General features: G+C 38.8%; 1 protein-coding gene across 2 annotated transcripts; it reads right to left on the bottom strand.

The window, feature by feature from the left end:
* Window positions 1-643: 643 nt before the first annotated feature.
* On the bottom strand, window positions 644-27,005 carry NPY2 (Phototropic-responsive NPH3 family protein). Of its 2 annotated transcripts, none has more exons than XM_077377668.1 (5): window positions 26,725-27,005; window positions 25,410-26,024; window positions 14,908-14,977; window positions 2,532-3,698; window positions 644-1,592 (listed from the first exon to the last, which is right to left on the bottom strand). In XM_077377668.1, exons 2-5 carry the CDS (start codon window positions 25,469-25,471, stop codon window positions 1,014-1,016), a joined length of 1,878 nt encoding a protein of 625 aa, XP_077233783.1. In that variant the 5' UTR covers window positions 25,472-26,024; window positions 26,725-27,005; the 3' UTR covers window positions 644-1,013. The 2 variants fall into 2 exon arrangements, with proteins under 2 accessions (XP_077233783.1, XP_077233782.1); XM_077377667.1 differs by having other exon boundaries at window positions 26,746-27,005.
* Window positions 27,006-27,322: the final 317 nt, after the last annotated feature.

Genomic DNA, 27,322 nt, shown 5'->3' with positions numbered 1-27,322 from the left:
TAATCACAATTTGAGCTGATGTGTTCGTACGAAATATACATTTGCCTCACGCATTGAATTTAAGCATGTGGGTAAAAGAAATACCTTGAAAAAGAGATTATTTACTAACCCCTCTTAATTCTTCTAACTTTTCTAGGTCAGACTAAGCTTTTAAGTTTTCCCACAAGCTTTCCACAACAACTTCTAATTATCAGGAAAATTTGCCAATGGGTGACACCAAAATACAAGAATTGTGAACTGGGGACACACTTTTGAAAAATTGTTAGAGAGGACGAAATGGGGTTATCAAATCTCTATATGGGGGTTATCAAACTCTCAAAAGGGGGTATCAACCCTCTTTAACAATTTTTCAAAAGTGTGTCCTCAGTTCACAATTCTTGTATTTTGGTAAGGATTCTTATATGAAGTATTGGAAAAATATGGGCAGCAAAAAGAACAAGTGGCGCTACTTGCTCTTTAGAACCGAAAAGAGAAACAAGGAACGCATCAAAACACAATATAATAGTTATTAGATTTCAAATGTAGCAACTAAATCCACCCAAAATTAACGGTCTTAATTTCTGATGTGTAAGCTGGGCATGATTGACAACTGTTTGATATCTATTCTTAAGGATGAAAAGAAAGCCAATGTTGACACTTGATAAGTGCAAAATTAGATAGCTCAGGCTTTCATTGGTTGCCATGTCAGAGATGATAACAGTGTGAAGCAGTATTAAACAAAGTGCCCTTGTTACATAGGTTATAATTGGTGTAAACGACACCATTCTTCTTCCTACATTCTAACAGAAAAGCAAGAAAAGATGAATCAAACATACCATTTCCTGCTCTTTTTTGGGGTACAACAAAACTGGGTCATCAACACTACCCACAAAAAAGAAAAGCCCCCTGCTTTCTTACCTTGGTGAAGAAACTTGCAAACCCAATTTCCTCAAACCTGCTCAAAACATGGAAAAGCTCTCTCTCATAAGCTTGTGTTAACCACAAAAAGTCAGCACATCTAATTTTTCTCTTTACTAAGAGACTGAATGCCTCTTGTTTATCGAAGGCGTGGACTTTGTCTCCTCCGGGTTGGCCGAACCCGAGCCCAGGCTCTCAGAGGTATCAGAGCTGCTGTTCTCACCATTCTGCGCCCCTTTGCTTGACCATAGCTTGTTCAGTATTTTCTTAGACTTGAAAATCCCTCCCATCACTTTTCTACTTCCCTTGTCATCACTACTTTCAACAGTATCACTACCATTTCTCTCAGCTGCTAATCTCATGGATGCGAGCTCCCCCTTGAGGGTCTTGATCTCATCCTGCAACAGGGCAGCGTCCCAATCTGCGTCTGTGTCAGTTGTTGCAGATCTTGAGCTACCATGGGACCCACCATTTTCCCTAGGTAGTAGGGCCCGGACGCTCCCAGGGACGTCAGGCCGGCCTGTGGAAGACGGTCTGGCAGCTCTCACCTGCTCAAAGAATAGGACCTGGACGACGACCCGTAGGGGTAGCCTCTCATTTTGAGCAGCGTGCATACATGCATCCATAGACAGTTTCTTGCAGTCCATCAACCTGCAGATCCTCTTCTTCTCACCCTTAATCAGCCCAGGGTGCTCCTGCACAAAGAAAACCAAAGACCAAACTGGTGAGGAATCACACATACCTGCCAAAATGGCTACCCTAAGACAAAGATGATTTTGATACTTCTAAATGGCCAATGTATCAAATCTCTCAATTCCAAAGCAACCCAAGTAAATTTAGAGCGAATATATCCCGGCTATATATATATATATATATATGAGGAAACTGTTGGTGAGCTTAAGCTCACCAAACTTATGGTGAGCTAGCTTGCCCAATCACATGGGGGCCCACTTTGTTAGGATGATCCAAACCATTCATTTGAAAGTCCCATTTTTGTCCTCCACAAATGGAGGGGTTAGGATGATCCTACGGAGCTGATTTTTGGTACACTCCCTATCTATGATAAGGCCTTGCAAATGAATGGTTTGGATCACTCCCCAAAATGTGGGACCCATGTGATTGGGCAAGCTAGCTCACCATAAGTTTGGTGAGCTTAAGCTCACCAACAGTTTCCTCTATATATATATATATATATATATATATATATATATATATATATATATATATATATAATCCCACTTGTCGATACATAATTTTTACAAGAAAGCTATCGATAGTCAACTCTAATCCCCATAAGATTGGCATCTCTTGATGGGGTAGCAGAGTCACACGATGGCCACTTTATATCCCTGACTTGATTATGTGGAACAGCATCCCGTTGCCGTGGGATATGGAAAGTGCATGGATAAATAGGAAACCCTAGCCCCTGATTTACTCATGATCCCAAATCGGAAAAAACTATATGGCCTACTTGAACCTGAAGGGTGTGCACCTTTCAAAACATTGGCAAGTAACTGGTGCAAAAAAATCTTCTCTCATGTTGCTAATTTCCCACAAATTAAGTGCAATGGAAGGAAAACCTTTCAACAACCCAAAAGAGCATCAAGACAAAGAAAAGGCCATCATGAACTTACCTTCAGATACATGTCAATGGCACGATAAAGTCCATCATGAACTGGCCGTGAATCGCTCGATACCATTTCCGCTAGATCGACAAATTTCGATAGAGGAAGATTATGGTCCCTCGCAATTTCAGTAAGGTACCCGTCAACTAGTTTTGCCACTGCAAGCTTGGAAGCACTTGGTACAAATGCCGGGCTTCTTGTTTCCTGCAGCTCTCCCTCCACCACAAGGCCCCGCTCCTGCATCAAAAACTCCTCCACTATGCTTTGAACCACATAGACATCATACATAAGATTCTCCCCCGTGGGACCAGGAATCAAAAGATCACTCACTGAAGCCTCGTCTAACTGCCGCCCTATTCTCTTCACCAGCTCTTTCTTTGCCATTTCTCCACAGTCCAACAAGTTTGATGCTTTTAATAGCTTGAGTAGAAAACTACATGGAACACTACCAGTTTCCATAGGCAAAAGCCAGACAATGGTCTCTACCAGTGTCCGATTTTTTACTACATCCCCACTCTGAGCCATTCCCTTTCCAAAGCCCGGGAGCCTTCTCGATGCATAAGCGATCAGAGCTTCCCCAATTACTACACTAGACATTCTACCCTTGGTTTTGATGGCCGTTATAATCCGCTTGTAGAAATCAATTTCAAGCTCGCACAGATCTTCGATCCACCAGTCTTTTGGCACCGTCTGCTCTTTTCTGACACCATTCCACTGTGGTTCGATGCCATCCTCTGATGAGAGCTTCTTTCGGTTATAGCTGTAAGACCATTCGACCTTAGACGGATCAATGGAGGCTTTGGAAGCTATAGACTCAATGCAACGGGCGACCACCTTCATGTCCTCGCACCAGGGTAGCAGAGATTTTGTTGTCTGAAGAACAATGATTGAATCTTTCCAACTGCGGAAAATGCTGGAGTTGAGGAAGACTTCAATTTTATAGATGAGGTTCCCTTTCTCAATGTTCTCATGCATTTCCAAGAATTCGGCCGCGCAGCGAGCTGCAACCACATTGTATGCATTGAGGGTGACGGTCATGCCATAACAAAATTTAGCACATATTTCGAAGGCAGGAGGGCCGCCAGGAATGTCAGGAATGTGAATTTCATCTTCATTTTCCTCATTAGTAGTAGCCACGAATTTCTGCAAATGAGCACTCTTGGACAATAGGGGAAACTGCAGTACCAGTGGGCAAAAACTGTCAGTATCCGGAGATCACATAAATTCATTTGAAAGAAAACATTGACATCATACTTCTTGAAGTCATTTCTGATTTAGAATTTTGTGGTGGAGGTTTTGAGATATTCTATGTTGAATTACTGGGACTTATGATAGGATAGCTAACAATAGTCAGAGCACATAGGAATTTTTGTTTTTAGTTAGATAACCTAGTTACCATGTTATTCTAGAACATGGTGGGGTCTAGAATGTGATGAGGAATGTTAGGTTTCTCACAAGGATGAGAATTAGCTTGTTATGCTGCCTAAAGGAAGAATGAGAGGAAAGCAGTTTCCTTAATGTAGAGATTTCCCTAATATTTGTAATTGAACCGTTAAGTAGATATATTTTTGTGTCTTTGCTATGTTTTCCTTATGTATGTGTCCAGAATTTCAGTAATGCAGAAACTAAGTGGTATGAGACTATCAATGTTATCTGGGGGAAAAACAGAGAGCGATAGGCAATTAGTATTTCTAGGGATTTCCTTTAGTAGGCAATTGTTTTTAATGATGGATAAGAGCAACCATATGTCTGTTGGTATCTTGAGGCTTATAGATCAAACCAGCATTTAAAACATGTCTTATGCGAGTCAACTAAGATGAGTAGATGGTTGACACAGAAGTTTTTTATTGTCGAATATAAAGAAGTTTCTATTGATCGACAAAGGGAGTATTTAAATAACGGATCAAACCTATGTGAACTGAAGATCTCAGGTAGGTATGGGCCTTGGATCAAACCTATGCGAAGTTGCGAACTGAAGATCTCAGGTAGGTATGGGCTAAAGCCAATTATTTTCAAAGCAGAGGCCGATGGAGGAAAACAAAGAATTATTTGCCTCACAAATGATGGAGGATAAAATGTTCTGAGCAAGTTCAAAAGGTTGTAGAGTATTTGGGCCTAAAATAGATGTTAAACTCAAGATTCATGGATCATATAAGAATGTTCAGCATACTTCCAATCAAAATTTCAAAGTTACAGTTGGCTGGATTAAAAGGATTACTGCAGTCTCCCCCCAACCATACATATAGCCTATAAGTTATGTACTAGGCTAACGCATATACAAGTCTACTTTCTCATGAACTGGTCTCTGCAACCATGTTACCAGAAAGAACTTGAACAAAAGTTTGCATTATTGTCCATAAAATGTCAAGACACCATTACTGAAAATAGTAGCAACTTTGGGAGTGCTATCCAGCTACATAAGAGTACTCAAATGGACCTTTTTTTTAGAATGGTACATAAGAGTCCAAATAGTTCTTATATGGACTTGTTAAAAGAAAAACTATCCTATCTTTTAACAGAACTATCTGAAAGGGTTTTTCCAAGCTAGTACTTTTATCTTTTAACAGAACTATCTGGAAGGGTTTTTCCAAGCTAGTACTTTTATCTATTAACCGAACTATCTGAAAGAGTTTTTCCAAGCTAGTACTTTTAATATGGAGCTGCAAGTCCAACTCACAGTTATCATGTTCGAATTAGGCATAATTTGCCGAAGGCAATTTTTTTGGAAAAGCGGGAAAAATTGGGGAGACTTACGCACTAATATAAGAAAAGTGTTCTCGTGTTCGAGTGCAAAAAAATCATGCGGGCTCACATTTTTGGGGTGATCCAAAGCATTCATTTGGAAGGCCCTTCCATAGATAGGGTGTGTACCAAAAATCAGATCCATAGGATAATCCTAACCCATCCAAAAGTGGAGGGAAAAAATGGGCATATTTGTGGACTTAAGTTTTTTTGTGAACACCCTATCTAGTTAAGGGCCTTCCTAATGAATGCTTTGGATCTCCCCAAAAATGTGGGCACACACTATTTTTTTTTTGCACTCGAGCGCGGATAAGCTTATCTGCCCTCGAGCGCAGGAATAGTAAGCCCTATATATATATATATATATATATATATATATATATATATATATATATATAGTACTTTTATCATTGATTTTGGTGCTTCAGACCACATGACGGGTATGCCTTTAATACTTTCCACCTATTCTATTTGTTTTGGACATGATAAAGTCAAGGTTGCAGATGGATCCCTTGCCTCCACAGGGAAAGGGGAAGTTCCCATCACTTCCACTCTATCAAAGTTCTCATCACTTCCACTTTATCATTATTATATTTATTACATGTTCCAAGACTTATTAATAATATGTTGCCCATTACTTCTATTACAAAATCATTGAACTGCATTGTCACATTTTTCTTTCTTATTGTGTACTTCAGGACTGCATTAGAGGATGATGATTGAGAGTGGCCATGAATCTAATGGGACTTCATGCGCTCGAGATCACTTCTCAACCTCTAGTGGCTCATCCGTCTAGTATAAGAAGTAGTAGTCCTAAATATCATACAGATGTGTTGAGGAGGAGGAATATTAGACTTGGTCATTTATCTTTTCCACACTTGAGACGATTATTTCCCAGTTATTTTACTAGTTATTTGATTCAAATAATTTAAAATATAATTGTAATGTGTGAATTGGCTAAACATTGTTGTACTTCCTTCCAAATAAGTTTTAGTACAAGTACCATTCTGATATATAGTGGCCTTGCCCTACTTATTATTGAACTACATTGTCACATTTTTCTTTCTTATTGTGTACTTCAGGACTGCATTAGAGGATGATGATTGGAAGTAATGGGACTTTATCCGCTCGAGATCACTTCTCAACCTCTAGTGGCTCGTCCGTTTAGTATAATTAGTAGTAGTCCTAAATATCATATAGATGTGTTGAGGGAGAGGAATGTTAGACTTGGTCATTTATCTTTTCCACACTTGAGACGGTTGTTTCCCAGTTATTTTACTAGTTATTTGATTCAAATAATTTAAAATTTAATTGTAATGTGTGAATTTGCTAGACATTGTCGTACTTCCTTCCAAATAAGTCTTAGTACAAGTACCATTCTGATATATAGTGGCCTTTCCCTACTATATTATTAGAGGAAATGGTTTGTTAGCAGCTGCTCATATAAGCTTATCTGAGGAGAGCTCACAAACATAGGGGGGGGCAAATTATTTGGATGATCTAAAGCATTCATTTGATAGGCCCTCATATAGATAGGGTGTGCCCAAAAAATCAGCTCCATGGGATCATCCTAACCCTTCAAACTGTGGAGGAAACCATGGACAAATTTGTGAAGGTTTATACACGTCCATTTTTAACTCCACGAATCGTAGGGTGAGTCTCCCATCATCTCTAACCAAAATATGGACAAACTGGCCCACCATTTTCACACCTCATGTTTTGATGCGTGGGTTTCCCATAATCTCTAACCAAACCCATACATAGGGTGAGGCCCACTAATATGCACCTCTCATTTTTTGATAGGGTGGAGCCCAACATTTTTACGTCCATGCATAGCACGGGCTAAGAATGCTAGTCTCATCCTAAATGGACGGATGCTAGGTATGAGGAGACGAGAGCTCTAGAAAGAAAATCGCACTTGGGAATTAGTGTACCTTCCTAGACAACAGAAACTAGTGGGATTAAGTTTGTCAACCCGTGACTCGTAAGAAGTTTTGACAAGAACAAAAATTTAGTTGAAAATATATAATTATATATCAAAAGATGAAGCATGTAAAAAATATAACCCAATAGCACATAGATAAAGCACTAAGCTAAAAATATAATTAACTAACTTGCATGCACAAAAATTATTAAGTTTTGGTTGGAACTTATTCATGGGTGAAAACCCTTCCTTGCTTTAGATTTGTATCCGCCCATGATTTATGGCATGGTTGGAAGGAGATTTGTGGTGTTTCATGCCAAGAACCCAAGATTGTCCAAGGCTGGGAGCCTCCCACACATGGTTTTTTGAAGCTAAACTTAGACGGGTCTAACAAGGGGAACCCTGGTTTGGGGGAGTCTCGAGCGATGAATTTGGAGCTATGAAATGGGCTTTTGCGGATCCCATTGGAGTCGCATACGCTAATGAAGCTGAAGTTCCTGCCGTCTACCAAGGAATAAGGTATATTGAAAATGAAGATTTGAATAAGGTAGTGGTAGAAGATACTCGCTCAATGTGATAAGGTGGCATAGTGGCTCTCACTCCTTCCCTTGGAGATTTGCCTCTTTCTTCGATGGGATCCAAGACAGGGCAGGGGATCCATCAATTTCTTTCCATCATGTTAGGTGGTCAGCTAATTGTGTGGTGGACCGTTTAGCTAGAGATGGTGTCTCTAGGGAGAGAGTTTAGCTATTTGACTTTGTTCCTCCTTGACCCTTCCAATGGGGCTTGTTGTTATCTTTCTTTTCCTTTTTCTTTCTCCTTATTTGTATAGACCCCCTCGGTGTTTTTCTCGCATTTAATGTAATTGCCTACCATTAAAAAATAATAATAATTAAGTTTTAAGTTTCAACTTCCAAATTTTCAACTATAAAAAAAAGAAAGCCCAGGCCCAGAGACTCGACTTGGCTCATAAGAGTTATTTTTTCGACTCGACTCGCAGCAACTCGTAAGAGTCACCTGACGACTAGTAAGAGTCTTCAACAGAGGCGAGTCACCCATGCGACTCGACTCGACTCGACTCGAGAGTTGACTCGTACGACTCGCAAGAGTTTGACTAATAATGGATGCATACCATAAAATAAAAGCGGGATGGATTGGTCGAAAGTTTGAAGGCTCGTCTTGTGGCCAAAGGACACATAGGCATTTGATTACCAGTAGACATTTGGTCTGGTTGCCAAAATGAATTTCATCTGAGTATTTGTTTTCTATCAGCACCTTAGTTAAAGTTTTGGCCAGTAGAACGAAATGTTTTGGTGTTTCGACCAATTTGGCGTTTTGTTTCAGAAAAGGCGCTACGACTAGAGAAATTTTTTTTAATGGTTAAATTTTTTTAAAAATCCAAAAACATAAAAAATTGCTAAAAATTGGAACAAAGTCATCCAGGGTCATCCTCTGCAACCCAATCCATCATAACATCAAAGTTGTATAGATCCAACATTTACTTGAAAGAAAACCACTATCAGCTGAAATGCAAATGCATGTGTTGACTAGTTCCTGGCTAGATAAAGAAAAGGAAAATTATAAAAAAAAATGCAAAGTTTATGCTAAATTGTGAATGTAGGATAGACATTTCAAAATAATGACAGAGGGGCTGTCAAGTCCAGTCAGGGACGGGAAATGACAAACATACCCTTGTCTTTTAAAAACCTTCTTTTTACCCATCTCTCTCTCTCTCTCTCTCTCTGTCTGTGCAGGAATTTTATATGCTGCAAACAGTGGGGCTCACTTCAAAGGATGATCCAAACCGTTCATTATCTCCACATGAAGATCCTAACCCTCCCTTTTGTACAAGGACTGTACATTATATAGAAACCTCAAAACCGTTCATTTGTTGGGCCGTGACGTAAATAGGATGTGACGGAGGGAGCGTGGAGCAGCAACACAAGATGGAGATCAACACAAGCAGCGACTAAAATAATCTCGTGGGGGCTTGAAAACTCATGCCATAGTTCGGAGAAAAACTCCAATATAACACGTGAAAGTAGCGAAGCTCCTTCTCCCACGTGAAAGAGCCAATGCTCTCTTCACAAGAGATGTCCCAAAAATAACTTTATTCAATCTCCTTTCTTTCCTCATGCCATTACATTATATAAAAAATCCAAAACCTAAGAATAGCAACCCTAAATTATTGCCTAACTATTATTCTCAATCTTCTAACTAAAGCAACATAAATAAGAAGTACAAACATGACAAACTTTCCTAAAATAGTAATCCCGTAATATAACTATACCATATTCGTAAAATGCCTATAACTTACCCAAATCAAGTCCAAATCGCATAATCTTGGGCTCTTTAGATAGGTAATCGAAAAACCTTTCTAAAAACACCAAAATCATGCCAAAAGAACAAGATTTGATGCCCTAAAAAAATACCACAAATAAAATGACGAAAATAAGAAATAAAAAATAAAGGATTTGATCCACGCCGCACGTTCTGCATCAGGATGTCTCCCACCGATCATCTCCACAGAATGATCCTAACCCTCCCTTTTGTACAACAACTGTACATTATAGAAACCTCGATAGATCGGAAGGTTAGCATCATTATATCCTATGGAGATGATATGTGGTGTGCAGACTATCAACATTGTGGCCTAACAAATGAACAGCTTGGATCATCCTTTGAAGTGGGTCTCACTATACCTTTCAAAAATATTGGACTTCATGTACGTCAATTAGATCGCACCATAGAAAATCTAGGTCTTTTAGATCTTTGAACTCGTTATAGTTTTAAAAAATAAGGGGGTAGGAACCATTCGGATTCCTGATTACAACGCAGATTCTTGCGAATTCTACTGGAACTCAATCGGGAGTCCGAATGTTCCTACGAACTTCCGATGGATTGATTCGGACTCTCGATTACACTCCAGTGTGAAGCCAAAACTACTGGAATTCATTCGGGGTTCCGAAACATTATTCGGACTTCCAAGAGTGGTGGTTCCAATATCGATAGAGAGTAGTTCCCACGTCCAAAAAGTTGTTCCACTATGGTAAGAGTGGTTTCGAAGTCAAATATAGTTGTTCTACTCCAGTCGGAAATTCGAAGCTTGGTTCGGAATCGGACTTCCGAACAAAGTTTCGGACTTCCGCCTGGAGTCCAGTAGAATGCCCAATCTACTGGGCTCCACTCGAAAATCCGAAGCTTGGTTTGGACTTCCGAACAAAGGTTCAGACTTCCGACTAGAGTCCAGTAGAATGCCCAATCTACTAGACTCCAGTCGGAAATCCGAATCTTGGTTCGGACTTCCGAATAGCGCTTCCGAAGAAAGTTGCGGACTTCCGAATGGGTTCCAAATAGTGGTTCCAGTATGGAAGTTGTTAACAGTCCGCTGGCCTCTCATATCACAGGTAGTTCATAAGAAGGGTTCCACTGGAAGTTGGGATGGATTAGTGAGAAATGGTTCCAAATTCAGAAACAGTGGTTCTAATATGAACAGGGTGTATCCAATAACAATTAAATGATGACCAAATCAAAATTGTGGTTCCAAAAAATGTACACTTCCGGCCAAATAGTGGCTATAACAACGTTTAATTTCTACCAATTCCGTGTGAGTAAGTATCATGTACAGTAACAAGGGTCCCAAAATCAATGCCACTTTGTACAGAAAAACCAACAATGTAGGAACCACTACTTGCACTCTTCAAACCATACTTTACACTCATGGAACCACTATTTAACCCCTCGGAACCAGTAAATTATGGTTCAGAGGCATACATAATGGTTCCAAGATATTTAAGACAGCAATGATCCACTCATGATCACTATTACAATGTATGAACCACCGCATTCACTCTTGGAACCACTATGTAGCCTCTCGGAACCACTAAATTGTGGTTCTGAGGCCTACGTAATGGTTCCAAGATGTTTAAAACGACAATGATACAGTCATGACCACTTTGAAAACTAATAAAATAGTATTACAATGTAACAACCACTTTGGAACCATAATTTATAGTCTTGGAACCACTATTTAACATCCTCGGAACTACTAAATTCTGGTTCCGAGGCCTACGTAATGGTTCCAATATGTATAAAACACAAATGATACAGTCATGATCACTTTTACAACCACCAAAATAGTATTACAATGTACCAACCACTACTTGGGCTCTTGGAACCATAATTTACAGTCTTGGAACCACTATGTAACCTCTCGGAGCCACTAAATTGTGGTTCTAAGGCCTACATAATGGTTCCAATATGTTTAGAACACCAATGATACAGTCATGATCACTTTTACAACCACTAAAATACTATTACCATATACCAACCACTACTTGGACTCTTGGAACCACTATGTAACCTCTTGGAAACACTAAATTGTGGTTCCGAGGCCTACGTAATGGTTCCAAGATGTTTAAAGCACCAATGATATAGTTATGATTACTTTCACAACCAATAAAGTAGTATTACAATGTAACCACTTTGGAACCATAATTTACAGTCTTGGAACCACTATTTAACCTCCTCGGAACTACTACCACTAAATTGTGGTTTCGAGGCCTAAGTAATGGTTCCAAGAGTCCAAGTATACATACGATGTCCATTCAGGCTTCTCTCTATACACAGAGAGAGAGAGAAATAGAGAGAGGTCAAGATAAACATGGTAATAACAAAACATAGAGGCTGGTAGAGACTATGAAAATAAACCAAAGCACAAATAACATGAAAGCATGAAAACATGAAAAGAAGATGTAAACCCTATTCAAGTAGAGGAGAATGGACCTACTTGGAGCTAAGTTTATCACCCAAGTAGAAATTTGTGACAAGTAATGGTGTTTTTTTTCCAAAATACAATGGGAATTGAGCTTGTAAAGTATGGCAATGGTTTTTTTCATGTTGGAAGGGTTGGGGAAGAAGAAAGAAAAAGGTAAAATGGGTAGGTGAAAATAGCTTAGGGATTAGAGCCTAAAAATATGGTGGGAAAAAGCAAGGGGGGCATATTTTCGTACCTGACAACCCATTTTTTATAAAATTGAAATGTCTACCCTTCATTCACAATTTAGCATAAACTTTGCTTTTTTTAATAATTTTCCCTAAAAAAAAATTAGAGACCACAATGACCGTGAGGAGATTCACGAGTTGAAAACCACAATATGAATTTGAGATAAAAGATATGGAAAGTTTATAGGATTGAGGTGGCCCGGTCGAAAAAGGGTATCTTCATTTCGGAAAGAATATATTCTAGATCTTTTGAAGGAACGAGACAACCTAGGAGCGAATCCAACAACGACACCTATCAAGTAGAATCACCGGTTGAGTGATGAGGATGACGATAGGTTGATCATGCTACTCGTTTGCAACGATTAGTGGGTAAATTGATTTACCTATCTCTTACCCGACCTGACATTGCACATGTTGTAAGTTCATTAGTCAGTTCATGCACGTCCCGAGGACCTCACACCTTGACATTGTTTCTTGCATTCAGCAGAATCTAAAATACTCACTTAGTAGGAGAATTTTTGTTTGAAAACATGGTCATTTGATAGTTGAGGCTTATACAGATGCTGACTAGGCTGGATCTGCCCATGATCGCTACCTAACATTGGTTACTGCTCATTTGTATGAAGTAACTTTGTCAACTGGCACGGTAAGAAACTGCCAGAAGCAAAATATAGATTCATGGTTCATGTGTTTGTGAACTATGTGGCCTCAGAGACTGCTATCTATGTTGGGACTCTACATATAGCCCTATGAACCTGTATTGTGATAGCAATAGCAGACAATCTGGTTGAACATGATTAAGCGAAACATATTGAAGTTGATCGTAACTTCATTGTAGAGAAGCTCAAACAACGACTGATTTGTGTCCCATATATTCTTACCCAAGCACAATTAGCAGAGATCCTTACAAAAGAAGTAACCAAAGACCGACCATCTCAGATCAGTGGCAATTTGGCCACGAGTGATATTTTGCACCAACTTGAGGGGGAGCGTTGCGTTATAGGGGTTTAAAAGGTTTATACATGTCTATAGGAATAAAATTATATTATTTCCTCATTGTCACTTAGCAGTGGCATTATTGTGAATTTTACACATCATTAATCTCCGAGGGAGAGAAAGCGGTCGACAAATAAATCCAGGCTCCCTCTTCACCATTTCCCTCATTCCCCTTCTCTTCTCTTCCATCTCTCTTCCTCCTGCATCTATTGTAACTCTTAGAAGCACGAAGCAGATGCGGGGGCGGGGGCGGGGGCGGGGAAGCGTGGGGTCTAGAAGAGTCTAAGTTTGGGAGCGTCGTTGGAGCGTGTATGTAATATTTTCTTTATATATCTTTCAAAATTCAAGTACATAAAAAAATAATAGTTTCTAACCATTTCCATATGTATCTTTCAAAATTTAAATACATCTAAAAGCTAATTTCTAACCATCTTCATTTATGTTCACTCGTTCCTCGTGTCTTCTGAAGATGCACAAGCCTTTGTGCTTGCTCCAATGAAGCACTTTGAAGAGTTGGGGGAGTTTGATGTAAGGAATTTAGTGATGGTGGGACTTACAGAGTAATAGAAGCAGGCTGGGAGCGTTATTAGAGCGGTTCTCGTCTCTCTGGGGTCGCGCTCCCCGGAAGCTCCTTCCTAAGGAGCGCCGAATCGAGGTTCCAAGGTGGGAGCGGCACCCCAAGAGAAGGTTCCTGCTTCTAAGTTGTAACTTAGTATTATTTTTGAGATTCAGATCTTATCATATGGTTCAATTAACTTTATTAGTTATCGAATTATGTTGTTTGACACACAATTACTAATTATCGTAGTTGCTATTTTAATCAATGGATTTGGATGGGAATGGATTATTGGTTAATTTCTTATTTTTTCATGATATTTTCAAAACAATAAATAAATTTAAATAAGTCTTACTCCTTATGATACAATTTGTGATCCAATATGATCTGGCCCCTACTATAATTTACGATTCAATACCCGATTTTAAGAACAATGTTAATTACATCCGCTCGGTTGTAGAGGTCATGGGCACAATTTCATAATGTTGGGGTTTCATGAATATTCAAAATTATCAGGCGACATTTGAATTAAAAAAAAAAGGGCAACCCAGTGCACAAGGCTCCCGCCACTGCAGGGTCTGGGGAGGGCTAGATGTACACAGCCTTACCCCTGCTTTCCAGAAAGGCTGTTTCCGTGATTCGAACCCGTGACCATGGTTTTAAATTTCGGCTGAAATCCGAAATTTGGGACCTAAATTTCGAATTTCGGTCGGGAGCGAAACCGAAATTTGGAATTTCGATAATTTCGGCTTAAATTTCAAGAACATGCATATTTTTTTTAAACAAAAAAGAAATATTACAAAATTTCAGCCGAAATTTTGGAATTTCGAAATTAATTAAATAATAGTTTTTAATTATTACCGAATTTCGGTCTGAAATTTCAGATTTCAGCCCAGAAAGAAATTGGTTCCGAAACCAAAATTTAAAACCTTGCCCGTGACCACCAGGTCACAATGGACCAACCTTACCGGGGCAATATTTGAATTAATTGCAATTTATTTGAATTAATCAAGAGTTACAAAGAAAATAATAATAATTGCAATTGAATTAAAGCATGCTTAATTCAAGCTTATGGATAAAGCATCTAAATGTAAGTGTTACAAATTGGCAAAAAACCTAAAAAATCTTTTCATGTAATCAATGCTGTGATAACTGGGGACTACCTTGTGTAGATAAAACTTGACTTCTCCTACAATAACAATGATGTCAGTTGCCAACTCCGTTGCCACGTACCTATAAATGAGAAAAATCATTTGATCATTTCACCAAAAAATGGATAAAACCTCGTATAGGCGCATCAACTAGATCATGGAACTTATATGGAGATGCAGAGATAATAAAATCAAAGATATAGGCTAGAACAGTTATAAAAGAGTGACCATTGGAAAAAGAAAGCAGCTACTTTTATTTTTTATTTTTATTCCAAAATAACCACAACACAAGATTCTACACAAATTTCGAACTTTCCGATTTAACATAATATAAGAACAGGTCAATTCTAAGGTGGACCAAGAAACCTGCATGTGATACATCCTAATTTAACACACTCCTTAGAACCAAGAAACTTGCATGTGAAACATCCTAATTTAACACACTCCTACCATTGTATGTCAATCATTATTTATTTTACAGGAAATTAATACGAGTTAAAAGGAAACTATAATATTGTATAACAACTGAAAATGTTCAATATATTTTCCATAATGTTGGTATATTCATATAGATGTACTAGGGAATCTAACAGCAAAGTAGCATCTTCTTTTTCTCCCACAAATGTTATGTAAGCATGTCAACATGGTTAGAGAAATCCACAAGGGGCCAATTGGACACCTTAGATTTGGCAACTTGGATTAGGATTTGGAAATCTGAATCTAAATTTAGTGTTTGGCTACCCAATTCACTTTTTGTATTTGGATCAGTGCCAAATCCGTGATATTTCCAAATACGAAGAAACATGAAGAGAGATGGTATTGAGAATCTGTTTTCAAACATATTATTTGGAAATTAATCTGAACTTCGGATTCGCAATCCCGACTCCAGCCCTTCCAACAACCTTCAACTAACCATTTTCCGCCTCGAACACCTCGCGTGTCCATCCCGCTCCTATTGATCAACGTGCGACTGAGCAAGATCTTTGAGGACAGATCTTCATGAGTGAAATTGAGAAATTGATCATTACATTGTACTCAATTCTAAGAGAAATTCATCATTATATTGTATAGCTTAAGCTTTTGGAGTAACTGGTAGTTTCACATGGTATCAGAACAAAGGTCATTGGTTCAAAACTCTTTGATATTTTACCTTAACTCAACTCAACTCAACTAAGCCTTTGTCACAAACTAGTTGGGGTCGGCTAATGAATGATATTTTACTTTTCAAAACAAAAAACTCCTTGATATTAAAAATCCACATGTAATGGTCAGCCCAAAAGAGGGGCCACATCTGCCACATGTAGGCCAATCCTAAAAAGAGGGGCCACACATGAGGAGTGTTAAAGTATAAAAGATTAAATAATGCCATCTCCAACAGCTTAAGCTTTTGGAGTAACTGGTACTTTCACAAAATTAATAAATAGAATGATTTTCTTCCTTCATTTTGTTTTTATTTGAAGTATATGTATGTCGTTGAATACATTTTCAGCTTAGAATGGGCTTCATGTTCCATGCGGGATAGCACGCTATTATGTATTTGATCTTATTCAACCATTATGGATGGTTGCAAGGTTATAAATTTCGTTTCGTTTCGTCCGAAATGGACGAAACATTTCATTTTCGGAAATCCTCAAAATTTCGTTTCGCCCAAAATTTCGGTCAATTTCGTTCAAAATTGACCGAAATTTCGGATTTCGTTCGTTTTGGACGAAATTTTGAATTTAGTCCGAAATTGCCTATAATGGCTAGTTTGACTTTTTTTGCAGAAATTACATCAGTGCCCCTGTAATAGCTCTTTTCGGTTTTTGACCATTTTAGCCTCCAAATGTGACCGTTTATAGCTGTTGGGAAGGGTATTTTAGTCATTTTTACTTGCACAAACAATAAAAAACTCTATAAATAGCCTTTCCCCTACCATCTTCTCCTCCACCTTCACATAAGTGATTCTCCTTCTCTTTTCTACTTTCACTTACACTATCTATTCTAATAAATTTCCTACAAGCCTACACTCTTCTTCAACTCAATCCAAGTCCATTTTGGAGCAAAGGGAAGGCCTACCTTTAACTTACAACTACGAACTATTTCCTAAGGCTTGCAAATTACAAGTTACACTACAAATTTCAAGTGAGGGAAGGCTAATATTATCTTATTCTCTTCAAATCAAGTTCAATCTCAAGGTTCTCTTTATTTCTTTCCATTTCCTTTCTTTTATTTCTTACTTCATTTGTCCCATTCTACTTCATTTTTTTGTAATTTGTTTCAATTTCCTTTCTTCTAATTCATTTTCCCCCTTCTTCTACTTCATTTCAGAATGAGTGGGTCGGGCTCGGGACCTTCTGCAGGAGCATCCTCTATTGGTTCGGCACCCTCTAGATCGGATGACCCGGCATGGGCTTACGGTACATTGGTTCCGGGTCAAAAAAATAAAGTAACTTGCATATTCTGTGGCAAAGTCATATCGGGTGGAGGTATAACCCGCTTGAAAGAACATTTAGCGGCTGTTTCTGGTGAAGTAGCATCATGCAAAAAAGTGACTGAAGATGTAAAATATCGAATGAAGCAACTTTTAGATGCAAAGAGAAAAGAAAGGGCTAGGATGAGCCTATCCAGAGCAGAGGTTGGAGGTTTTTATGGCACACTAGACGAAGAAGAAGAGCAGGATGAAGAAGACATTGGCACACCATTGCCTCAACGAAGGGGTAAGGAAGTTCTTGTAGAACTGAGTGGTACAAAAAGGAAGAAGAAGGGAATCACAGGAGGGATCAGGAATTTCTTTGCACCACGAACAACCCTTGGAGCACAGCCAAGCATTAAAAGTGCTTTGGCTACCAAAGAAACAGTGGATAGAGCAGACATGGCGATTGGCATGCTTTACTACGATGCCAATCTCCCTTTCAATGTTGCCAATTCACCTTTCTGGCAACCTATGTTTGATGCTGTGAATGCCGTGGGTTCGGGTTATAAGGCACCTACTTATCATGCTTTAAGGGGTTCCATTTTGAAGAATACAGTGGATGAGGTAAACAACTACTTGGAGGACATTAAGATGTCATGGAGATACACTGGCTGTAGCATTATGGCAGATGGATGGACAGACACCAAACAACGTTCCCTAATCAACTTTTTGGTGTACTGCCCTAAAGGAGTCATATTCCTCAAATCTGTTGATGCATCTGGCATAGTGAAGAATGCCGATGAATTATACAATATCTTTGAAAAGATTGTCGGAGAGGTGAATCAGGAATATGTGGTGCAATTTGTAGCTGACAGTGAGCCAAGTTACAAAGCTGCTGGGAAAATGCTAGAAGCCACGTTTGGTACATTCTTCTGGACTCCGTGCGCAGCCCATTGCTTAGATCTCATCTTGGAGCATCTGTGAAAACCAACTGTATTTCCTCACATAGCAACCACAATTGAGAGGGCTCAGACGATTACAAAGTTCATCTACAACAATGGAAGCCCCTTGAATTTGACGAGGAAGAAGTTCACAGGTGGGAAGGAGTTGTGCCGCCCTGCTGCAACCAGATTTGCTACAAATTTCATTAGAATACAAAGTCTGGTGTTGAATCGAAAAGCACTTCAGCAGATGTTTGTGTCTGATGAGTATAGTACTAATAGGTTTGTCCAATACCCACTGAGTGAAGGGGTAGTTAGTACTGTGTTGGATAAATCTTTTTGGGACAAATGCAAGTACATTCTAAACATCAGCGAGCCTTTAGTGAGAGTGCTGCATTTGGTAGATCGGCAGGACAAACCGGCGATGGGTTACCTATATGAGGCCATGGATAGGGCCAAAGAGAACATCAAGGAGAGGTTGAAGAGAAAATCAGATTACATGCCCATCTGGAGGATCATCGACCAAAGATGGGATAGGCAATTCCACAGTCCTCTCCATGCAGCAGGATATTTTCTTAACCCTGCTCTCTTTTTCACTCCTACCTTCTCTAGGCACAGTGAAGTAACCAGAGGCTTGTTGGCATGCATCACTCGACTAGTACCTGATGAAGCTACACAATACCTCATCACCAATCAGATTGAGGATTATCGAGAGACTAAGGGTATGTTTGGAATGAAGCTTGCAATCCGCAACCGAACGAAGTTGGGACCAGGTATATTTGAGTTGTTTGTTTAATTAAGTATAATTCATTTTAACTTTCAGTTTCTCAACAAATAATGCTTTACTATTTGTTACTTTACAGTTGCATGGTGAAATCAATTCGGAGGTGACGTGGAAGAATTACAGACCTTTGCGATCAGAATCCTCAGTTAGACCTGCAGTGCGACTGCGTGTGAAAGGAATTGGAGCACCTTCGAACACATTCACTCTGCAAAGAGAAATAGGTTGGAGCACCAGTGATTGGATGACTTGGTATTTGTCATTACAATCTTAAGTTTCAACAAAGGTATACAACGTAATATAATGTTTTTAACTCTCACCTCATCACCTTAAGCTTTTAAGTTTAACCTTTGACATTAAACTTAATGTGTTCCTTTTCAGGGACTTGTTGAGGAAATCGTCTACCACTAGTGACCCTTTGAGCATAGACCATCTGGATGTCATGATGGATTGGGTTGCAGAAGAAGAAGATGTCATATTCACGCCGGAAGACATTGGGTGGGAAAATCTTGAAGCACCTACTGCTGTGGTTGGGGCCGGGGACGACGACGACTTTCTCATGCCTCTTGAAGAAGATGTCCCTACTGGTGGTCCAGGTGGTGATGACGGCGGCGGCGGCGACGACGACGAAGAAGACATTGAGTATGATCATCTGGGTTATGATGACTGAGAGTTGTTGCTACTAGCTATTGTCTATGTTTCACTTTCATGTATCTCTTTTTTTTTATGTTTTTCTATGTATCAGACTATCAGTTGGATTTATATGTTTAAGTAATGAATATGCCTTTTGGGATACATATTTTGGACTATTTATTAGTTTTTTATCCTTTTCTATTGATTTTTTATTTTTTTTGGATTTTTCTCATATTTTTTAATATATTTTTTGTGTGACCGAAAAGTTTCGACCGAAATGCACCGAAATCCCACAGAAATTTCGTTTCGGTGGCCAAAACGAAATGGCGACCGAAACGGAATTTACAACTTCATGGTTGTCTTGCTCTCTGTCTATTTGTGCTTATCCTAGCATTTCCTAAAGTTTCATCTTAAATTTCAATCATTTGCATACATTTCCATAAACTTTCGTGATTTTACAGGATTTCCACTAAAACCAACACATTACCTTTTCTCTGGCGACCAACATGAATACCGAAATCAGCATTTAAAACAATGTGCTTGCATAGTGTCAAGGACCCAAAGAAGGGGCATACACCCTGTAGACACCCAATTTTGTCAAGGTGGTACTAATGATAGGTTGTCGCGAGGAAGAGTCTCATGACGAGCCCAGAGCCCCTGTTCTCTTTCTCTCGGTCTCTCTCTATGGTTCATGAAACGGGAAAGATTTCTCAAAAACAAATTTGTCCCAAAATTACGAACAAAAAGCCCGTCTTTACACGGCACCCGCCTTTTACGGCACAGTCAAAAAACCCATTTTCAAATGGCATTTCAACCGGAAGTTAACTTTGAGTAAAAAATGGACGTTTTTACCAAAAAAAAAACATTTCGCACCCCAACCAACTCGCGAGACTAGACTTGTTGGATTCTCCTTGCAACAAGGAATCCAACGGATCTGACCGCATGCGATTTGGAGTCCAAAACGGATAAGATATGGTCTTTCGAAGTTCCAAAAAACCTAGAAAAACCAAGTTTTAGACCAAAATACACCCAACAAACATGCAACTTCGCAAATTGCAAAATTGGGAATTTTGCAAATTCCGAACCCTATACATAGGGGGGTAAGAGTAAAATCAAAATTTAACTGGTTTAGAAGTTGGTTTTTAGATTAAAAAAACCTCTGGCTCTTTGTTTTTCAACCATTTTCAAAGTAAACTCGGTCCAAAAAACTCTAGTTTCTTTACCTGAGAGAGAGAGAAGGTAGAGAAATTCTTAGGGAGCTCATACTGGGCGTCGGCATTCTGTCAAATTTTCGAAGACTCGAAGCAACACCCTCCAACTAGCGTCGCTGTTCTGCCGAATTTCGGAGAACTCGGGGCTATCTTATCCAAATAGCACCGTTGTTTTGCCAAATCTTCGAGGAACCCGAAGCTCCATCATCTAAATAGCACTGTTGTTCTGCCGAATTTTGTAGAACTCGGGGCTATCTTATTCAATTAGCATTGCTGTTCTGCGAAATCTTCGGGGAACCCGAAGCTCTATCGTCCAAATAGCACCATTGTTCTGCTGAATTTCGGAGAACTCGGGGCTACCTCATCCGAAAAGCACCATTGTTCTGCCGAATTTTCAGGGGACCCGAAGCTCCATCGTCTGATTAGCGCCATTGTTCTGCCAAATTTTTCGGAGAACACGAACCTACACCATCCAACTAGCGCCATTGTTCTGCCGAATTTTTCGGAGAACGCGAAGCTACACCATCCAACTAGCGCCGTTACGCCACCGACTTTTTCGGAAGGCATCCTCGCTCCTTTGGTAAATTACATTTATTTCCCATCTTTCTACATTTCTGTTATAAAACCGGGTACATGGTAGTTACGGGATCTAGGGCACCTATTGCCTTGGGTCCTGTAATGTAAATCCCTTACCTCTCTTTGTAAATAGGGCTATGTTCCCTCTCCTTATCCCGCCACTCTGTCTCTGATCCTACCATAGACAAAAGAGAAAGAGACGAGAGCCCTGGTTCTCCAACGGCCTCAGACAAACGGATGGAATCAGAAACCCACTGTTGTCTTTCCTTTATGTCTTGTCATTTCTGTTTACTTTAGTTATTCTGATTAAGGTGACACTGTGAGATCCTCCCGGGACTCGAAATACACAGTGTCTATAATTTCAATCAGGATAACACCCAAACTGATTTTTCCTCTTTTCTTTGCGAATCCACTTCATTTACGCACAGGAATTAAGCCTAATCCTAATAAAGGATAAAAAGTGAAGATTTCTGATAAAGTTCTTTAAAAATGCCAAATCAAGTCAAGAAAACGGGTTAACCCGGGCATGAGGGGTGCCTAACACCGTCCCCGAATGTAACCATAACCCTTACTCAGGTTTCTGTAAAGACCAAGCCTTAACAAACAGAGTAAAAGTACGGGTTCTAGGCTCTAAACCTAGAGTACAACTTTGGTTACTGCTTTTCATATGAAATTCGGATATCTATCCTTGTTTCATCAGAAAAGCAGACATGGGTCCTAGGCCCTAACCTAGGTGGCGACTTTGAAACTCTCTTGTGAAATCTGGACATCGATCCGGAGTTCACAAGAAACACAGACAAACAAACACTCCCACTCCCAAAAAAACCCGATGTGGTGATCCCGCATTTCCAGAACCGAGCGGTGGGAAAAAACCGGCTCCTACACACCCTAATAATTATCACCTACATTCATTAATTCTTACCCCCATAAGCTCTAAACTATGGCATACACTTCTAAGGGCATCTCACTTGGTAAAATTGAAAATTGAATAAGGTACAAGGTTTAGAGTTGGGCTCTTAGGAGGAATAACATGTCTATTTTCCAAGGGTAGAAGGGGCACTAAACAAGTTCGAGTTTCTAAATGCTCAAGCCTACAAATCTAGAATTGGGGCCTTGAAAATTTTGCCATGTAAGAATATCAAATCACAAGTTTAAATATTCTATGCTAGAAAATTATTCAAAAAAAATCCAAACAATAACTACTCCTTTGTTTGCTAGAGCCATGAAATTCGAATTACCAAAATTTAAAACCAAAACCGAAATCTAAAAATTTCAGCTGAAATTATAAAAATTTCATCGAAATTTCCACCGAAACTGAAATTGCCACTGGAATTTCATTTTTTATTAAAGCCGAAACCGAAACCGAAATTTCAAACCTTGGCTAGAGCATATGGGATTTTAGGCTTACTAGGGCATTTTAAAGATGTTCAGACATCAGCAAGCTCATGTGGTGAGAGGTTAACAAGGTCAAGGTCTATGACATACAATCAAAGATACAAACTTTGATTTCATTTCGGATTCGGTCTGCATGGAAGCGAAATTACTTCATGGAACTTTATGGAAGTCCATAATAATCTTTTAAAGTCATGGAAGTTTATATAAGACCATGGAGATTATGGAACTTTAGGAAATGCTAGAATAAGCATGAATACACACTTAGAGACCATCCCACAAGTGTGACAATCATCCATAATGGTTTAACAAGATCAAACACCTAGTTAAATGCGGTATCGCGCTTGTTTGGAACAGTGAGATTCACTCTAAACATAGATATTTCACATGTTCTTAAAGATTGTGAACGACCCAATGGTAAAGATTGTGAACGACCCAATGGAATTCGACGCATGTCAGCCGAACTCGACACATGCTGGTGGAAGTTAAAAACCATGCATACAATTATCTCAATTTTTGAAGCGCTCACACACCAAGGCTCTGTTCAGTTGCGTTCCTTCAGTCAGAAACAGTCAAAATGACGTGGCCAGAAGAAGAAAAAAGGAAAACAAAAGAAAAAAGGAAACGAAGGAATAAAAAACAGTTCCATTGGAAGAAAAGAAAAAGGAAAGAACCAGCGAAAGAGAGAGCTTCGGTAGGAGAGGGGCGGGTGGCACATGGTGAGCAGTTGGGCCCACAGGAAAATCTGCCTGGTTTTTGTGCAGCAGAGAAGATGCAGAAGCCTTTGTGGAACTGCCCTTCTTCTTGTAGCTTCTTGAGAACTACTAAATTTTCAACATTGGATTGAAAGGGAGGGAAATCCACTTAGGCTTTGGTTGCTTCATTAAAATATTTCCCACTCTAGGCTGTGGGTTCGAGACCAATGGTGGGTGTGTTTGTCCTGCTTTTAACAGATATCGCTCAAAAAATCTTAATAACATATTATTAATGACCTAAGACTTCTAAAACAGAAATTTGAAACTATAACCATCAAAGCCCAATTTTTTTCCGATTTTTCAGAATTAATCCAGTTACTGAACTGTAGGCTAGTATTTTTAAGTGTGAGGCTGCATATAGATAGCAAATATAGGTATTGACAATATACATTAAGTGGTTAAAACAGGTACTCGTGCAAAAAGCTGTCCTTAGGAATGTCAGGATACCAGAACTTGGCCCGAACTTGGCTCGGAATTAGTACATTACTACCAGCTTATAATGTTATCGGGTCTCAAAAAATTCTTCCTCTATTTCTCATCTTTTCTAAGGTTTCCAATTTTCTGATTTTTTTTTCAAAAAAGCATACCATAACTTACCCAAGTAGAACTGAACCTCAATTGAAATAACTCAGGTTTTTTAGTAGGACAAAGCTGGCACCCAATATTGAGTTTTTGATCCATGCCATGCTAACATGAGAAGCAAGAACAACAGACTGAAGAGAAGTATAGAAAGAAAAGGGCTAAAGTACAGCACAAGGAATACTACAATACAAATCAAGGGACCAACACTAATATTCAGGAATTTATAGTATCAAGTGCCTATTGAAAACGTGTCTATAGTACTAAAATGCCCAGAAAAATGCTGAATGATGCAGAATGCTATATAAAACAGGACACGTATTTAAGAAAAGAAACATCGTAAACTTTCATACAAAAGCTTTGCAACTCTGCCCACTGTATGGACTAACTACAGGAATTTCTCAAACTGAATAATACCTAGTTAATGATCGAAAATGATTTTCGGCATGCATCATTGAAGGTTGAAACTTCTAAATTATAAATGAAATTCCTTTATACTCTACCTTGATAAATAAAAAATGTAGGCCAGTTTCGAAGCCTACATTTCATTCCAGAAAACAAAGTGTTTTTCAGCATGATGCCTGCCAATGTTAAGAGAAGATGCGTAGTCTTCTGAGAAGGAAGAAAGCCATGAAAGATTCCCAAATCTATAACAAAAACCTCAGGTAAAACCCCAAGGCATGTACAGATCACAAACCTCTCTCTGTGTTATCATTTTGAATGGTTCAACGGGAAGGATGGAAGATTATAGATCCATAACAAATACTGGCCATGTAATCATGTAAGAGCAACTCAGAAATTAGCAGCAAACCATGTGCTAAACCAGGAAGTACTATTATTGCATTTGAGTGCAGGAGATAATTTCAGCAGCACCAAAAGAAGTGCCAATTAGAAGTCCCCCAATATAGAAACAGTTAATCTATCGTGCAACTATATGTGCCTCTGCAAGTACCTTGCCAACTAAAGGAGTCTAAAACAAATCTCAAAAACTAAAATCAAATAAACCCTACTGGTATCCATTCCACCATGTAAAGAAAAATCATTAGTCTTAGGTTAATATGAAGCAAAATCTCCCAAACCCAGAAAAAAATAAAATTGTTTTTACTAATTTCAAGCGCCTGCTAAGAAACCCAATGATACAGAAAATTAGCTAGAGCAAAGAAAAGCCAATAAAACCCCTCTGTAATACATTCAAAGGAAAAAAAACAGAAATAAGCTAAAAATCAGAAATAAGTTCACTAGAGAGCTGACCTGACATCGTTCCCATCGGCATGAAAAGTATCGGGCTTCGATCCAAGTTTCATAAACTTCATCTTAGCAAACAAAAGATCTGATTCTCTTCTCCTAAACAGCTAAAAAAAGCCTCTCCCACTTCTCAATCAATCACTGAAATGCTACGCACCAACCGCCACCTAACTTCTCAAACTAACAAACTTGTCCAATATGGAAAACACCCAAAAACATGAAAAACTAAAGAAACAGCAAAGAAAAAAGAAACCCAAGTAAGAGATTCTCAAGGTGGTTGACTTCCTACATTTAACAGATGGGAAGACCTAATCTTTTCATGGGTTTCCAAATTAAAAAGACCTTCTCTTGAATGGGAGATGTTGTTTACTTAGTCCACGGCAGAGCCCACGGAGTGCGGGGGGCCAACGGTAAGAGAAGGAGACATAGCCAACAGAGTCTCTAGACTAAAAAAATCCAAAACCAGAGACACCCACAAGCACAAAACTGACACCACCACCCCTCTCTCATTTGTTTAAGCATTTGTTTTTAGTTTCCTTTGTTTTTTAACATGGATCATGAAAGATCCCCAAATCTAGAGCTTCAAGTCCCAAGCACCAGAATCCACATTCCTTCAATTACCTGCAATGAAAAACAGCATCTTGGAATTAGGCAAAAACACAACCAAAACGGTAGACAAAAAGAATCTTACAAAGAGGGAAAAAAGAGGAAAAGGGAGAAAAAAAAAAGGAACATTAATAGAATCGTAGAAAGCAGGAAAACCCAACACCAAGATAAAGTAAAAACTGTCTAGAAATGCAATAACTCCTCACATAATGCAAAAATCAACAAAACTGGTCAAAGATTAACAAAAACCAATAAAGTCATCTCAGGGTTTGAATAAAATAAAATCAAGTCATATCAAATATGAAATATAGCAGTAGAACCCAGGCAAAAAAAATAACACCTGATCTATGTCAAAAAACCCCAAAAACCAAACTGAATCACCTCAAAGTGAGAAAGTGAAAATTTTTTTTTTCAAATAATGAAACAAAATGAAAACCCATAAAAAATCATAATGCTAAAAGCTTAGAACTACCTCCAAAACAAAAAGAAAAGCAGCCATACATCTCAAATAGGAACCCAAAAAAAATCATCTCATGATGAATAAAAATCTCACCCAAACCAACTAAATCAACAAAGAAACACAACCAGTATCAATTACAACAACAAAAAAAAAGGAAAGAAAAGAAAAACCCAGTATCACTAAATAAAAAGGGAACACCATAAACTAACCAAAAAGAACAAACAAAACCCACTAAATGAAAAACAAAAAACATACCCAAATCCTCTCAAAACCCACCTAAAATTGCATTCTTTCTCCTCTTCCTTTCTCAACAATCAATCAATAGAGACATTCACTCTCTTGTAACCAAAACTAACTCAAAACCAACAAAGTTTTTCACACTATCACAAAAAGCCAAGCAACGAATGTTCTCTGTCTCGTTACTAGTGAAAACATCATACAATTCTCTCGAGATTTTTCACCAGAAAAAAAATATATATATATATATTTTGCACCATACAACCCTCTCGAGATCTTTCACCTAAAAAATGCATTGGAATTCGAAACATATAAACCCCTCACCAGGGTTTTTACTTTTTAGTTGTGGGTCCTTTGTTTCCTTTTCCAAAACTACTTGCCAAGCATTCCCAGACAAAACTCAAGTTGCAAAGCAACTTTCCGAGGCCACGGTCTTTTAAAGAAGCTGCTGATGTTGGCACTGCAATGTTTTGATAATTGCACTAACTCATATTGTCTTTTATTATTGAACAGTGATATGGTAAATTGGTAACTAAGTTTTGAATCGAACGTAGAACCAAACAAATGCCTTCTTCACACATTAGCAATCTTACTATCTATTTTTTTTTTGTCCTTA

The sequence above is a fragment of the Tasmannia lanceolata genome, unplaced genomic scaffold, assembly GCF_043159265.1.
Source record: "Tasmannia lanceolata isolate RefF3 unplaced genomic scaffold, GAP_Taslan_0.1 ptg000004l, whole genome shotgun sequence".
Taxonomy (NCBI): domain Eukaryota; kingdom Viridiplantae; phylum Streptophyta; class Magnoliopsida; order Canellales; family Winteraceae; genus Tasmannia; species Tasmannia lanceolata.
Note: the sequence above shows the minus strand (reverse complement) of the source record. Positions and strands in the feature narration are given on the sequence as shown.

Bases quoted from the DNA above. Each gene is read 5' to 3' on its own strand.
- NPY2 (XM_077377668.1), bottom strand. From the start codon at position 25,471: ATGAAGTTTATGAAACTTGGATCGAAGCCCGATACTTTTCATGCCGAT. The intron at 14,978-25,409 runs GTCAGCTCTCTA...TCTCATTTATAG, and splicing joins GCCGATGGGAACGATGTCAG to GTACGTGGCAACGGAGTTGG. The intron at 3,699-14,907 runs GTAGTCCCCAGT...CTGGTACTGCAG, and splicing joins TCAAGTTTTATCTACACAAG to TTTCCCCTATTGTCCAAGAG.